This window comes from Phyllobates terribilis, unplaced genomic scaffold (assembly GCF_046119375.1).
Source record: "Phyllobates terribilis strain yellow unplaced genomic scaffold, ASM4611937v1 Scaffold_3__8_contigs__length_932513732, whole genome shotgun sequence".
In the NCBI taxonomy this organism is placed as follows: domain Eukaryota; kingdom Metazoa; phylum Chordata; class Amphibia; order Anura; family Dendrobatidae; genus Phyllobates; species Phyllobates terribilis.
Genome location: NW_027362763.1, coordinates 59,545,969 through 59,563,189, shown reverse-complemented (window position 1 = coordinate 59,563,189; position 17,221 = coordinate 59,545,969). Strand labels below are relative to the sequence as shown.

Below are 17,221 nucleotides of genomic sequence, written 5' to 3'. Positions count from 1 at the left end.
TTGTTGATGGTTTCCTGTTAGGAACATAAGTATTAGTAGAGAGTGGGGATACTATATATTATATTATGTAGATACTGAAGCCGGGGCTTTCACTTTAGTGCTGTTTTGTATTTTGACTTATAAGATACATGGCTCCTTCATCCCCCGGTATCAGTAATGTGCTGCTCATCACTCTTCGCTGGATGAATATCTGCTGAATCAATTTCCCGTCATCAGTTTTTGGGATTACAACAGGCGATCCGTAACATAAACAGGAATAAAATGACAACGTGTGATAAAGTACAATGTAATCCCGTCAGAACGGATCCCTGTATCAGCAGAATTACTTTTTTTTGGGGGCCGGATATCTGTGCTGGCCGGTGACGATCTGCGCAGTACTTACCTTTCTGGGAAAGCCATTTCCTTTACTCCCCCCCATATCAAATTTTCACAACTAATTGTACACAGAGGTGAGAGGGCTCCTCAGAGGTGAGAGGGTTCCTCATAGAGGTGAGAGGGCTCCTCAGAGGTGAGAGGGCTCCTCAGAGGTGAGAGGGCTCCTCATAGAGGTGAGAGGGCTCCTCATAGAGGTGAGAGGGCTCCTCAGAGGTGAGAGGGCTCCTCATAGAGGTGAGAGGGCGCCTCATAGAGGTGAGAGGGCTCCTCAGAGGTGAGAGGGCTCCTCATAGAGGTGAGAGGGCGCCTCATAGAGGTGAGAGGGCTCCTCAGAGGTGAGAGGGCTCCTCATAGAGGTGAGAGGGCTCCTCATAGAGGTGAGAGGGAGCCTCATAGAGGTGAGAGGGCTCCTCATAGTGGTGAGAGGGCTCCTCAGAGGTGAGAGGGCTCCTCAGAGGTGAGAGGGCTCCTCATAGAGGTGAGAGGGCTCCTCAGAGGTGAGAGGGCTCCTCATAGAGGTGAGAGGGCTCCTCAGAGGTGAGAGGGCTCCTCATAGAGGTGAGCGGGCTCCTCAGAGGTGAGAGGGCTCCTCATAGAGGTGAGAGGGCTCCTCATTAAAGCGTAACACTGGTTCTAGTTTTGGCAGCCCCCCTAACCACCTGGGTGCATATTTGATGCCATCCCATTTCCAGGATCCTTGCTTTAATCTCCAGCCCCTTGTTTGTAGGATAGGAGCAGAGCGGATCACCCATTGGTTGCCATCACCTATCAAAATAATGGATTGTACATCACTAATATTTGCATATATTTTTCCCAGGGGGCATTGCCAGGACTAGAAGTCTCCTGCTGAAAAAAGAAAAACGTCTGCAGGGGAGTGGTTTACCTTGAAGCCGTCCTACACCACCGGCCAGTCTCCGCTCTATTAGACAAGCATCCAACCTGTTCTGAGGGCCCAACAGATGGACAACCCTTTTAAAAATGCTACAGAGTGCTGAGAAGTGGAAGGTTTAGATATTTTGGGGTATAAAATTTTACCTGCTAATTCCTCAATGTGTCGCTATAGGGAGGTTTCCGCAATGGAGAAACATTATAGCGCTCAATGCCAGTCTGCTGCATCAAAAGCCAACCAGAAACTGCCTTGTATCCAACCTGGAGGAGAAAGGGTTTATTGTACTTTTCGATAAGGCACTGGCATGGCCGTCTTTTGGGTCTGCAGTTCAGTTCTGTAAAACCCCCATAAAAAAAAAAAAATGTATTTAAATGGGATTTTAAAATGTAACACCCCAAAGGTTTGACTGAAAGTAATAAATCACTCATTAATTCCAGTAGTTCCCAAGCTGCCTCACTGTTGATCCAAACCTAAGGCTACAATGATGACATCATGGATTCACGCAGGTGACCGCTGCAGCCCATCCGCGAGCTCTAACCTGACATGGTCGCTGTACCCAGTGATCCTGCTGGAGAAGGAGGTAAGTAATGACGACATAGATATTTTCAAGAGGGTCACATCTTCTGGATATTACATTTTTTGAAGCTGGAGACTTTCCCTTCAGAGACATATGGGGTTGCCATGATGTAATGAAGGATATAAAGTCAAATGAGAGGATGAAGACTGATAGAGGCAGTGCTACCAGCAGCACAGAGCGTTTCAGGTGTGTGCTGATCTTGTTGTGATTGGTCCATTCGTCTTATATCGCAGGCATTGGCCACAGCCGAGGATTTTAAGAGGTTTCCGGGATTAAAAAACAAACAAAACAAAACTGTATAAAAGCTGGAAATAAAATAACCATTTACATGTACAGGAGGGGGAGGAGGAGGTGAGCTGTGACATCACCTATTGCAAATGGTGGATCCTGGGTTATCTACTGTATATAGGAGGAGTTATCAATCATTGTACAGGAGGAGGTGAGCTGTGACATCACCTATTGTAAATGGTGGATCCTGGGTTATCTACTGTATATAGAGGAGTTATCAATCATTGTACAGGAGGAGGTGAGCTGTGACATCACCTATTGTGAATGGTGGATCCTGTTATCTACTGTATATAGAGGTGTTATCAGTCATTGTACAGGAGGAGGAGGTGAGCTGTGACATCACCTATTGTAAATGGTGGATCCTGGGTTATCTACTGTATATAGAGGAGTTATCAATCATTGTACAGGAGGAGGTGAGCTGTGACATCACCTATTGTGAATGGTGGATCCTGTTATCTACTGTATATAGAGGTGTTATCAGTCATTGTACAGGAGGAGGAGGTGAGCTGTGACATCACCTATTGTAAATGGTGGATCCTGGGTTATCTACTGTATATAGAGGAGTTATCAATCATTGTACAGGAGGAGGTGAGCTGTGACATCACCTATTGTGAATGGTGGATCCTGTGTTATCTACTGTATATAGCGGTTTTATCAGTCATGGTACAGGAGGAGGAGGTGAGCTGTGACATCACCTATTATGAATGGTGGATTCTGTGTTATCTACTGTATATAGAGGTGTTATCAATCATTGTACAGGAGGAGGAGGTGAGCTGTGACATCACCTATTGTGGATCCTGTGTTATCTACTGTATATAGAGGTGCTATCAGTCGTCATTGTACAGTAGGAGGAGGAGGTGATCTGTGACATCTATTGTGAATGGTGGATCCGGTGTCATCAGTGATTGTGGAGGTGACTAATTGTGACATCTTCTGCTGTCGATGGTGGATCCTGTGTATAGGTAGACAGTAATACAAAAATAGAACTTTAAGGAGTTGGTTGAGTTTTAAAGGAGAACCTTTTTAGTTTAGTAGCAGTGTGAGAAAGGAGAGGACACTTTCCTGTTAGTTTGATATGTTTCTCCAACATGGACCTTAAAAGGAATGTTCTAGGATTCATAAAACATCGCTGCTTTCCTTCAAACACAACGCCACACTAGTCTACAGGTTGTGTGTGGTACTGCAGCTCAGCCCACTTCTCTTCAGTGGAGCGCCACAGCCACTCAGGCATGACATTGTTTCTAGAGCAAAACAGCCATGTTTTATAATCCCGGACAATCCCCTTTCTATAAGAAAACCCTCGGACGACGTAATCAGAGCCGCACACGGTGTAACCATGATCTTTATTTCATATAGAAAGAGATACAAAAGTCTTATCATACCATATTAGTAACAGTCAAAAGATACATCCGGTCACTAAAATATTTAGAGCGGACCCTCCGTATCATACATATAAGAACATACATAGTCATGGCCAAAAGTGTCAGCACCCTTCAAATTGTTCCAGAAAATGAAGTATTTCGCCGAGAAAATTATTGTGATTGCACACGTTTATTTCCATTGTGTGTATTGGAACAACCCAAAACAAAGAACAGGACAAAACAAACAACTTAGTTTCAAGCATGTGATGCTCGTTCACACTCACCTGTGGCAAGTAACATATGTGGACAATATGAAAATCACACCAAAAAAACAGATAAAAAGAGAAGAAGTTGACTCAATCTTTGCATTGTGTCTGTGTGTGCCACACAAAGCATGGAGAACAGAGAGAGGAGAAGAGAACGGTCTGAGGACTTGAGAACCAAAATTGTTTAACAATATCAAGGTTACATTCAAGTCCATCTCAAGAGATCTTGATGTTTCTTTGTCCACGGCGCGCAACATAATCAAGAAGTTTACAACCCATGGCTCTGTAGTTAATCTCCCTGGTTGTGGACAGCAGAGAAACATTGATGAAAGGTTAGTCCAGATGGTGGATAAGCAGCCCCAATCAAGTTCCAAAGAAATTCAAGCTGTCCTGCAGGCTCAGGGTGCATCAATGTCAGCGCAAACTATCCATCAACATCTGAATGAAATGAAATGCTATGGCAGGAGACCGAAGAGGACCCCACTGCTGACAGAGAAACATGAAAAAGCTAGACTGCAGTTTGCCAAAATCTACGTAAGCCAAAATCCTTCTGGGAAAGCATCTTGTGGACGGATGAGACCAAGATAAAGCTTTTTGGTAAAGCACATCATTCTACTGTTTACCGAAAACAGAATGAAGCCTACAAAGAGAAGAACACAGTACCTTCAGTCAAATATGGTGGAGGTTCAAAGATGTTTTGGGGTTGTTTTGCTGCCACTGGCAGTGGGTGCCTTGACTGTGTGCAAGGCATCATGAAATCTGAAGAAAGGATTTCGGGTCACAATGTAGTGCCCAGTGTCAGAAAGCTGGGTTTGCGTCCTAGGTCATAAGTCTTCCAGCAGGACCATGACCCCAAACATACTTCAAGAAGCCCCCAGAAATGTGTGGAAACAAAGCGCTAGAGAAGTCTGAAATGGCAGTAATGAGTCCGGATCTAAATCCCATTGACACCTGTGGAGAGATCTTAACATTGCTGTGAAGAGAAGATGTCTTCAGATATGAGAGACCTGGAGCAGATTGTAAGAAGAGTCCAGGATTCCAGCTGAGAGGTGTAAGAAGCTGATGGTTATAGGAAGCGATTGATTGTAGATATTTATTCCAAAGGGCGCAACCAAATATTAAGCTGAGGGGGACAACAATTTTGTCCGGCCCATTTTTGGAGTTTTTTGTGAAATTATATCCAATTTGCCTTTTTCTCAGTTTTTTTTTTTTATGGTTGTTCCAATACACACAAAAGGAAATAAACATGTGTAGAACCAAACATGTATAAGTGCAATAATTTTCTGGGAGAAATACTTCATTTTCTGCAACAATTTCAAGGGTGCCAACACTTTCGGCCATGACTGTAACTAAGGCATTTCAGCAGCGTACTATCGGGACCCTTAAGACATATGTACATAAACCTTGTGCAGCGCAACCACCTTTTTAGAAGTGGTTCTCAGGTTTCTCCTAAGCTCAAGGACCCCAAACATACATGTATATAAATCTCATTTGAAGGTGGTCCTCAGGTGCCACCCCCTCTTTAGTGGTGGTTCTAAGGTTGTACCCAACATAGAGGAACTCCCCATTTAGGAGGTGGTCCTCGGGCGGAACTCCCCATTTAGGAGGTGGTCCTCGGGCGCCACTCCCCATTTAGGAGGTGGTCCTCGGGCGCCACTCCCCATTTAGGAGGTGGTCCTCGGGCGCCACTCCCCATTTAGGAGGTGGTCCTCGGGCGCCACTCCCCATTTAGGAGGTGGTCCTCGGGCGCCACTCCCCATTTAGGAGGTGGTCCTCGGGCGCCACTCCCCATTTAGGAGGTGGTCCTCGGGCGCCACTCCCCATTTAGGAGGTGGTCCTCGGGCGCCACTCCCCATTTAGGAGGTGGTCCTCGGGCGCCACTCCCCATTTAGGAGGTGGTCCTCGGGCGCCACTCCCCATTTAGGAGGTGGTCCTCGGGCGCCACTCCCCATTTAGGAGGTGGTCCTCGGGCGCCACTCCCCATTTAGGAGGTAATCCTCCTGTCTTCCCCAACATCCAGTGCTTCATGGAAGGTGGAGGTATTTACCATTGTGGACCCCCCATTATGTAATGTATACATTAGAGGGAACCTACTTAAAAAAAAAAATAATGGGGAAAATAAAATTGCTTGAGGACCATTTTCTTTTCAATACCGGGGGGTATTGCCCCCAAGCAACAGAATATGTTAAAAAGGAGTCATTTAAAGCAGGGCCTACCCCTTTAAACCTGCCCCCCCCTTAGTACCATCTCTAAGCATTATTGCGGCCGTACAGTCTGTATATTCGGTCACACACTGTATATTACGCTCAGAATACGACTACATGAACCGTGTATCAGTCGTACAAACATGAAGCACAAGTTCCTGCGGCACAGCAAAGCATCATGGGATGCGAGGAGACTTTAGTACCGCAGTGATATCATTCAATAAGAGGAAATGTGAGAACGCAGGGTTAAATAAATACTTGACATTAATATATAGAAATGTATATAAAAGCTATAGAGGCTACAAAATATATTAATAAATTATTAAGACCGCTATTAAATGTAATAAGCCGCAGATTCAGTTCCAGGCGTCGCCCTCCGTTCAGTATAACGTATGCATGAGATATACAGGAGAAGTCCAATAATCCAGCATGTAAGGGGCGGCCGGATTACTGGAAATAGATCAGATATATTTAGACCTATATATGACCTTAAGGTGGCGCCGACACCCATGAGCGGGATTTCCAAACTTTAGTTACTGTATATATTAAAGTCCAATAATCCGGCACGATTAATAAATGATCCGATTTTCCCTGATTATGAGAAGGATAAGACAGAACCGTTATTTTGGGAGCCCGGACTCATTTCTTCAGATAATAACCAATATAATAAATCAAAAATTCCAGATCGTAGGATGGTTCCGGATTAGGAGGCAGAAGATTCCGGTCTGAACTAGGGCAGAGGTTCATATATTTATTTATTTATTTTTTTTTTTTAACTTATTTCCATTCATTTGGAGCTAAAAAATGTTGTTGTTTTATTTTTGCATTAGACCTTTATTATAATAAATTATTATTAATATTTTGCAGTTTGGCTTTTCTGGGCTCTTTGTTTTCCTGCATATTCAACTTTGATGCGGACCGTGGTCATAAAATCAGCTAATAAAAAAAAAAAAATTATATATTTTTAAAGCTTTTACTCAAGACTAAAAGAAAGAGCTCACTGACTGATCCTCAGTTACCTCATTCTGCAAACACAGAGGCTGCAGAAAGAAAACGGTGCAACATTTTTAATGGAACCCAATTATAAAAATCATTTTTAGCCCCAAATACATGCATTTAAGAAAAAAAAAAAATATTGTCCCTTTAAAAAGGTGGACAACCCCTTTAAGTTGCATCTGTGGGACTCTGGGATGTTACATTGCCCCCTGAAGAAGTTGATAAAACATTTTGGGTTCTTCTTGTACCGTAACCGATAGAGAAGGGGTGGAGTCATCAACGTTCTACAGTTTAATCCAATGTTTCACACAAACAGTCCTTAAAGGGCCAGTCTTGAATTTGCAAAAAAATTGGTTTTCTCCAAAAAAAAAACAACATCACACCTGATTACAGGTTGTATGTGGTACTGCAGCTCAGGTCTTTACTAAGGGGCAGTATATTGAATAAACCCCCCAACTCAGAGTTCAGGTGGGCTTCCATCATCCTACTCTTGGGGTAGTTTACCCCCAATTCAGGAGCCCGTGTACCCCCCATTATTTTCGGGTCATCATATAGCTCTCCTATTTAAAGTGCAGCATCTGGTTTATCATGTATCAGTCTCATGGCCATGCCCACTTGAATGTTATGCAAAATTCCCTTTAACACCCTCTAAACCCAAAGAAATAACTATATAGAAGAACCATGGCCACTTTTTTTTTTTTCTTCCAAAACAGCACCACCCCTAAAATCAGGTTGTGTCAGGTATTGCAGCACAATTCTAAAATTAAATGGGGTTGAGCTGCACTACCACAAGCAACCTGTGGACAAGGGCGGCGCTGTTTTTTTTTTTTTTTTTTTTAAGAAGGAAGCCATGTTTTTCAATTTACGACATAGGATAGCAATGGGCATACACATATATCCCAACGTACGATCTTGTAAAAGGACTTATGTTGAGGAGGAGTTTGGTGGTGAGATGAAGAAACAACTTGGATGGGCGGGGGGCTACACCTCACATGGAAATCTTCAAATACTGATCTTGGTTAATGACGTGCCGGGGGACGCAGCGTTTACCGTCCATACTATCTATATTAATGGGTCTCCTTTGTTTCGGCGATGGGATCCATCAAGTACCATATAACGTACCCATCTCATATGGTCCCATCTAGAGACCACCATTTTCTCCAGAAGAGGTCACGTAGGACCTAAGTTCTTGAGATCACATGCTCGAGTCTTCTCCTGGCTTTGGTCTCTTCCCGTGGTCCTACATCTACTGCCGAAGCTTGAGGTTTCGGAGTTGACGTGAAGCAAGGTTGTTCTTCTTGGAAGAGTCTTCCCTTAACGGCAGGAGGCAGAACCCCGGTAGATAACAGATGGAAGCCTTTTGTTCTTGAAGGCTCGGTAATGCCAGAGTCATCGTTGGTCATCTCGGACTCTTCACACAGACTTCCCACGTCTTCTGCCACGCTCCGGTGGAAGTTACTATTGGTGGCCAGGCTGAGAATGGGGCTGACGCACATGACTTGGAGATCTTTGCTTTCCACCGGTTCTAGGTCTTTTATGGGGGTGTCCATCGGGGCTTTCATGGGGACCTCTAGAACGCACACTGTGCCGTTGCCGGATGGCATCATACCATCCGTATGGGCACTGAAGTACAATGTGCCGCTTCCAATCATGCCGTTGCTTGGAGAGCAAGCGTTGGCCACCTCTGAGGACTTGCCAGAGCCAACACCAGGAGGCTCATTACCAACCACACCATCATGAAGGCTATCATAAGTGGAAGATCCTTGAGGTCCATACTTGTGTCCTTGACCACCGTCTACCGGTGTTTTGCCCAAAGACCACGACTCAGACATCAAGAACCCGCTTTTGATGTGGCCTCCTGAAACACTTCCGCTCTTCACCAGAGGATGCTGGGCATCTCCTGCCCCTTGAAGACAGAAGAGGTCTCCGATGCCACCTTCACCAAAGGCCGCGTTGATTTTTGACAGGTTTCCGGTCTTCATGGCTAGCTTCAGGAGCAGGAGGCGATGCTGTTTTTCAGCGACCTTCCTCCACGGAAGATCTTCCTGATCGACCTTTTCCCGGTCTGTCAAGTTTTCTCCAGGAAATGCATCGTCCACCGCCTCTTTCTGAGAAGTCTTATGCCACCATTTGAAGGAGTAAGGAGACTCCTCGTCCCTGCAGTGGAGGCCAGATCCAGGTTTTTTGAAGCTCTGAGAGATTTCTGTCGATTTGGGGTGCAGAAGGGTGTAATAAATGATTAAGGCAGCACAGCCTGAAAAGCACAAGAGAGAGGAAATTACAACAAAATTAATAATAATAATAAAAAAATAAGTATCTAAATTGTCAGATTATCTGCAAACAACTGTGGTCCCCTTATCCCCAATAGTCACAGCAGTAACTTCCTACATTTCCTCAGTAATCACAGCAATGGAATAGTCACAGCAGTACCCAATTACCTTTCATCACTGCATACGGCAGGGCTTTCATTTACCCCCAGTAGTCACAGCAATGGAATCCCTTTTCCCTTGAGAACCCAATTTCCCCAGCAGTATCTTTTCACCTTCCATCACTACACACAATATTGCTTTCCTCTACCCACCCCCAGTAGTCACAGCAATGGAATCCTTTTTCCCCCTTCAGAGAACCCTACCCCCAGTAGTTACAGCAGAATCCCTTTACCTTCCACAGCAGGGCCTCCTTTTACCCCCAGTAGTCACAGCAATGGAATTATTTTTCCCTTAAGAGCTCCCTTATATCCAGTAGTTATAGCAGTACCCAATCACCTTGCATCACTGCATACAGCAGGGCTTTCCTTTACCCCCAGTAGTCACAGCAACGGAATCCCTTTTCCCTTGAGAGCCCAGTTCAACAGCAGTATCTTTTCACCTCCCATCACTGCATATAACCGTAGTTTCCTTTACCCACCCCCCAGTAGTCACAGCAATGGAATCCCTTTTCCCTCAGTATTCACAGCAGAATCCTTTCATCTACCATTGCTGCACACAGCAGGGCTTTCCTTTACCCCCAGTAGGCACAGCAATGGAATCATTTTTCCCCTTCAGAGCACCCTTCCCCCCCCCAGTAGTTAATGCAGAACCCCTTCACCCTCCTTCAATGTACACAGCAGGGCTTCCCTTTACCCCTAGTAGTCAAAGCAATGGAATCCTTTTTCCCTTCAGATCACCCTTCCCCCTCAGTAGTCACAGCAGAACCCCTTCAACTTCCAGCTATGCACACAGCAGGGCTTTCCTGTACCCCAGTAGGCACAGAAATGGAATCCCTTTTCCCTTCACCCCAGTAGTCACAGCGCAGGCATGTTGCACCCCCTAACTTGTGGACCATTAGCGCTCCCGGAGATCCTTCCATCAGTCCAGTATTGAGCCCCTTATTCCCCAATCACGTGTCGTCACAGCAATGGAAGCACCTTTCCCAGCAGAGCCCCCTTATTAGTCACAGCAGTCCCCCTTCATCTTCCATCCATCACTGCACACAGTAGGACCTCCCCTTACCCCCAGTAATCACAGCACAGCATCATTCCCCCACTAATCACAGCGGCACCCCGTCACTGAACACAGCGGAGCCTCCCCTTACCCCTAGTAGTCACAGCAGAGCATTACAGAGATCCGCCATTCTCTGTCTGCCAGGAGCTGGCACCACCCAATGGGAAATCCCTGCTCACAGCCAGACAATAAGAAGAGACAGCTGCTTGCTGATGGTTTCCCAGCACAATGAATGGGCCGAGCATAAAGCAGAGACGACTGCAGTAAATCCACGGCGGAACGTGAAAATGATCATTCGTCACGCCGCTGCCGCCATTAATTCTAGAAATTATCTACAATTACACAGTCAAGAAAAAGCATGAAACAAAGCTTTGTGCTCCCGTCTATGACCGGCGTCTATGGAGAGCAGGACCGCGATGGCGCGCGCCTCTGCCGAGCCCATCTACTCACTCACCGATGAGAAACCCGGACAGGACGGCCACCGACAGCTTCACCGTGCTCCACGCCGCCCCCTGCAGGAAGTCTGTGGCCAGCAGCAGCAGGATGCAGTTTTCCAACAACATGATCTATAGGGACGACACAAAGGACGGCGGCAATCATTTTTTGGTGATTTAAAAAGTTTTTTTTTTTTTTTTAATAATTTTTTAAAACTTTTAAAAATAATTTTTGCAATTGGGTTTCATTAAAAATGTTGCATCATTCCCCCTCCTATAGCCTCCATGCTGCACTCTCTATTGCTGGCTTCAGAATGAGGTAACTGAGAATAAGTCAGTGAGCTGGCTCTGAGGGAGAATTTTTAGCTTTTTTTTTTTCTTACTTTTCTGAGCCTCTGCTGCCATTTATGTAACCACGTCGAAAGTTCAGTGCAACTTTGTTACGGTTTGCGGCTATAAATCAGCCCAGAGGAGTTGAAGAAATAACCAAAACGGACTCACTGACAGATTCTCAGTTAACTCCTTTCTGCAACCAGCAATAGTCAATGCAACGCATAGGCTACAGAAAAGAAACGGTGCAACGTTTTTAATGAAACCCACTTGCAGAAGATTGTTTTTAAAGCTGAACGCACCCATTTAAGAGGAAAAAAAAAAGTCCTCGTCTTTCAAACAAGTTTAGTGGTTTTAGGACGGACGCTCAGGAGACTCCTTAGTACTTCAGCCAGAGGCCTAAAAATGGCCCCAGATCCACCAGGTACGGCAGCCGGTCAGGAAAATGACGGCAGGCAGGAATATTATACAGAGAAGAAGAGCAGAGGACGTGAGCCATCAGGGATCGCGTGATCAAGCCCCTAATAGTGTAACAATAAAAGGAAAATAATAAAAGGAAAACAAGAATATGCTTTGAAGCCACAAAGAAAAAAAAATGTACTAATGAGGTTAAAAAAAACACCCACTATAATATATATATATATATATATATATATATATAATAATTGCCTCCAAATATACAACTAAAATAGGATAAAAAAAAAAAAAAAAGGGTCAAATTTGTTTGTTGTTTTTGTCACCTCCCAAAAAAGAAAAGAAAAAAATGCAAAATAAAAAAAAACAAAAAGGGCATTAACTCCAAAATCGTATGGGTATCGGTATAATAAGAAAAACAAAAACATAAATCTGACATGGTGGTATCATCCTAACAGCAGAATAAGGGGAACTGTTATTTATGCAACAGAGTAAAAAAATAAAACATACAATTTTTTTAAATAAAATTGTTGCAAACCGGGCCCCATCCTTAACCCCTTCGCGACCTTGGGTTTTGTCGTTTTTGCTCCCCTTGTTCCCAGAGCCATAGCGTCTTTATTTTTTGGACAATATGGCCGTCTGAGGGCTTATTTTTTGCGGGACAAGTTGTACTTTTCAACGCCATTACTAGTTTTACCATATCGTGTACAGGAAAACGGGAAAAAAATTCCAAGTGCGGTAAAATTGCAAAAAAAGTGCAATACCACAGTTGTTTTTTATTTATTTTTTTACCACGTTCACTGAATGCTAAAACTGACTTGCCATTCTTATTCTCCAGGTCATTACAAGTTCGTAGACACCAAACATGTATAGGTTATTTTATATTTAAGTGGTGACATTTTTTTCCAAAATTTGGTAAAAAAAAAACCTAAAAAAAAAAATAGCGCCATTTTCTAAGACCTGTAGCGTCTCCATTTTTCGGGATCTGGGGCCGGGTGAGGGCTTATTTTTTGCGCGTCGGGCTTACGTTTTTATTGATAACATTTTGGGGTAGATCCGATGTTTTGATCGCCCGTTATTGCATTTTATTGCAATTTTGCGGCGACCAAAAAACGTAATTCTGGCATTTAGAATTTTTTTCTCGTTACGCCGTTTACCGATCGGATTAATTCTTTTTTTATATTGATAGATCGGGCGATTCTGAACGCGGCGATACCAAATATGTGTACGTGTTTTTTTTTTTTATATTTCATTTTGAATGGGGCGAAAGGAGGGGTGATTTAAACTTTTATATTTTTTTTATATTTTTAAAAACTTTTTTTTTTTCACTTACTGCATGCTTCTATAGTCTCCATAGGAGACTAGAAGCAGCAGTTGTCTGATCGTCTCTGCTACATACAGGGGATCAGCAGATCCCCTGCATATAGCAGAAATGGTCCTGTGCTATGAGCGCCGACCACTAGGTGGCACTCATAGCGACGAGATCATGACAACTACAGGCGTCTGCTGCAGACCCTGGGTTGTCATGCCCACCCATCGGTGACCCGCGATCACGTGACGGGGTCGCCGATGGGCGGGGCTTATGACGCGCAACCCGGAAGCGCGCGTTAAATGCCGCTGTCGAAGATTGACACCGGCATTTAACATGTTAACATCGCGATCCACCCGCGGCTGTTGTGGGCACATGTCAGTTGTAAGAATCAGCTGACATGTGCTCGGTTCAGTGCGGGCTCAGCGCCGGAGACCTCACTGAACCGGGGGTACGCAAATGTGCGTACTAATACGGCAAGGGTTGGAAAGGGGTTAGGCTGTGTGCCCACTATGCTTTTTTTAAGCGTTTCTGCAGCAGCAATTCCGCTGCAGAAACGCTTAAACGTATGGTAGAAGGCCTGCCTTGTTCCCCAATGATAATCCGCATGTGCTGTGCACATGCTGCGGAAATTTCCGCTGCGGATTATCATAGCGGAAAAAAACGCAGCACTACCAATTATTTTGCGGAAGTGCTGCGTCTTCGCCGCCATTGACTTGCATTAGACCGCATGGATTACGCATCACTGTATATGTAGATGCGGAATCCACGCGTTCTAATGTGCGGATGGTACCCGGGTGGAGAGGAGAGGAGAGTTTCATCCACACCCAGGTACCATTAAAAAATCTGTAAAAAAAGAATAAAATAAATATTATACTTACCTTCTGATGGCCCCCGGTGTCTTGATTCGCTCGTCTTCACTTGCCGGCAGATCGCGGTAGACTGAAGGACCTGCGCTGACGTCATTTAGTCATGTGACGGCAGGTCCTTCAGTCTACCGCGATCTGCCGGCAAGTGAAGACGAGCGAATCAAGACACCGGGGGCCATCAGAAGGTAAGTATAATATTTATTTTTTTTATCATTCTTTACGGTCACAGTATATAAATCCATGCCGGTTGCATGTGGAGAACACTCACATCCGCTTGTCCCTGGCAGGATGAACACATGCACAATCCGCATGCACAATCCGCATGCACAATCCGCATGTGTTTTTTCTGCCAGGGGAGATGCAGAAACGCTCAGGAAAAATCCGGAGCATTTCTGCATGGTGTGCACATAGTCTTAATGTTTTATAGTGCCCGTCCTCTCTGGATAACTGAGGAGGGGAATGGGTGAAGGTGTCGCCCACCCACAAGGTATATTATATGGATGGGGGTCTCCAGGTCCCTGCTCACTGACAGCAGAGATCTTACACACTAAATAATTAGAAAAGTAAACAAAAAAAAAAAAAAGTTATTAGAAAGTTTTGGAATTTTCATAAAACTTTCTCCATGAATCTGCTTTTCCGCAGACTCCGGGCAGAGATGACGGCTCCTCACCACGTAGAAGATGGCCACGCGATAGCGGGAGGGTCCGTCCCGGACGTTAATAAAGCAGAAGGTGTAGACCGCGCCGAGGAGGATATTGAAGAGTCTCCAATAACACGGCGTGGAGATAACGTCAGTCTGCTGAGCCACCAGCCAGAAGGACATCACCAGCCAGTGAGCGCCTGCCGGAGACAAGGAAGACATGACACACACAGAGACACTGCAGCACAGAGCATTTCAGGAGACGAGTGCGCAGCAGTGACGTGCTGTAAGGAGGGCAATGAGGACAAGCTGGAGATCAGCAGCGCAGAGGATTTCAGGAGAGGAGTCTACTGATCTGTCTCTCATCCTCTATTAATGTGATTTGGGTGGGGGTAGTGATACGAGGTGGGGACAGCAGCACAGAGTATTTTTTTTTTTTTATATATATATAAAATCAGCCCTCACCTCCTACAGCGAACACCCAGAAGTGATAAACTCTAGCAAACACGACGAGCGCCATCACCCGGGTGCCGATCATACCCATCCTCCACAGGAGCTGGCACAACACCGATGCCCAGGGTAAGCAGAGGTGCCCCGGCCTCAGGAGACAGAGGAAGTGACTGAAGGAGACCAGCGCCCAGGACAGGGACAGGAGGCACAGCAGGGCGCAGCTCACTGCAACACAAACACCAGCAACTATTACAACTTGTGTTTAGGAGTCCAGTAACCCAGTAATAACCTGCAGCTGAAGGTATACAGCTATATACAGCTTCTACTGAACTTAGTAACTCTGTATGCAGAAAGATCCCCCTAGTGGTGGAAGCTAGAATGGCAACATCAAAAGAAGGCACTATGGAGGGCTCCACCTAGTGGTAACAGCAATAATTGCATCATCTAGTGAAGGGAATATGGAGGGCTCCACCTAGTGGTGACAGCAACAATTGCATCATCTAGTGAATGGAATAAGGAGGGCTCCACCTAGTGGTGACAGCAATAATTGCATCATCTAAAGAAGGGAATATGGAGGGCTCCACCTAGTGGTGACAGCAACAATTGCATCATCTAGTGAATGGACTAAGGAGGGCTCCACCTAGTGGTGACAGCAATAATTGCATCATCTAAAGAAGGGAATATGGAGGGCTCCACCTAGTGGTGACACCAACAATTGCATCATCTAGTGAATGGACTAAGGAGGGCTCCACCTAGTGGTGACAGCAATAATTGCATCATCTAAAGAAGGGAATATGGAGGGCTCCACCTAGTGGTGACACCAACAATTGCATCATCTAGTGAATGGACTAAGGAGGGCTCCACCTAGTGGTGACAGCAATAATTGCATCATCTAAAGAAGGGAATATGGAGGGCTCCACCTAGTGGTGACACCAACAATTGCATCATCTAGGGAAGGAACTATGGAGGGCTCCACCTAGTGGTGACAGCAATAATTGCATCATCTAGTGAAGGGACTATGGAGGGCTCCACCTAGTGGTGACAGCAATAATTGTATCATCTAGTGAAGGGAATATGGAGGGCTCCACCTAGTGGTGACAGCAATAATTGCATCAACTAAAAAGGGAATATGGAGGGCTCCCCCTAGTGGTGACAGCAATAATTGCATCATCTAAAGAAGGGACTATGGAGGGCTCCACCTAGTGGTGACAGCAATAATTGTATCATCTAAACTAAAGAAGGGAATATGGAGGGCTCCACCTAGTGGTGACAGCAACAATTGCATCATCTAAAGAAGGGACTATGGAGGGCTCCACCTAGTGGTGACAGCAATAATTGCATCATCTAGTGAAAGGAATAAGGAGGGCTCCACCTAGTGGTGACAGCAATAATTGTATCATCTAGAGAAGGGAATATGGAGGGCTCCACCTAGTGGTGACAGCAATAATTGCATCATCTAGTGAAGGGAATAAGGAGGGCTCCACCTAGTGGTGACAGCAATAATTGTATCATCTAGAGAAGGGAATATGGAGGGCTCCACCTAGTTGTGACAGCAACAATTGCATCATCTAGAGCAGAGGTCCCCAACCGCCGGTCCGCGGACCAGGACCGGGCCGTTGGGGTTTTTCAGCCGGTCCGCGGGGAGAGGGGGCCCCTCCAGCCTCCAGCAGGGCCGCCATCAGGGCATGACTGCCCTGACTCCAGTATGGGGCCCGGTCGGTAGGAGCCCCCTCGGAGCCCCCCTCTTGTGCGTCTCTCTCCTCATGGGGCCCCCGGCCGCATGCTAAGCGCTGGGTCCGGGACATCTTAGCGCTGCGCTGCTGCGGCAGCACCTTCATGATTCCCCTGACTTCCGGTCATGTGACGGCGCCGTCACATGGCCGGAAGTCAGGAGAACCTGGTGTCAGCGATTTGGACGAGCGCCAGGATTCTGCAGGGATCGCATGGGGGTAAGTATAACAAGTTTTATTTTTTTTAAAATACAATTAACTAGGAGTGGGGGGAATGGGAGATGCACATGGGGGGAGGGGAGAGATGAGAGATGCACATGGGGGAGGGGAGAGATGAGAGATCCACATGGGGGGAGGGGAGAGATGAGAGATGCACATGGGGGGGAGGGGAGAGATGAGAGATCCACATGGGGGGGAGGGGAGAGATGAGAGATGCACATGGGGGGAGGGGAGAGATGAGAGATGCACATGGGGGGAGGGGAGAGATGAGAGATGCACGGGGGGTGGATGAGAGATGCACGGGGGGTGGGTGAGAGATGCACGGGGGGTGGATGAGAGATGCACGGGGGGTGGGTGAGAGATGCACGGGGGGGATGAGAGATGTACG

General features: G+C 45.8%; 1 protein-coding gene across 2 annotated transcripts in view; it reads right to left on the bottom strand.

Moving 5' to 3' along the window:
- Positions 1 to 3,515: 3,515 nt before the first annotated feature.
- The window catches only part of XKR5 (XK related 5), a 49,072-nt gene continuing 35,366 nt past the window's right edge, over positions 3,516 to 17,221 (bottom strand). Inside the window, exons 4-7 of one of the 2 annotated variants that reach the window (XM_073673905.1) lie at positions 14,900 to 15,109; positions 14,465 to 14,634; positions 10,893 to 11,004; positions 3,516 to 9,210 (exon numbers count right to left, since the gene is read on the bottom strand). In XM_073673905.1, coding sequence (XP_073530006.1) covers positions 8,138 to 9,210; positions 10,893 to 11,004; positions 14,465 to 14,634; positions 14,900 to 15,109 — 1,565 coding nt within the window. In that variant the 3' untranslated portion in view covers positions 3,516 to 8,137. The remainder of the gene's footprint in view (positions 9,211 to 10,892; positions 11,005 to 14,464; positions 14,635 to 14,899; positions 15,110 to 17,221) is intronic. The other variant, XM_073673907.1, reaches the window with a different exon arrangement.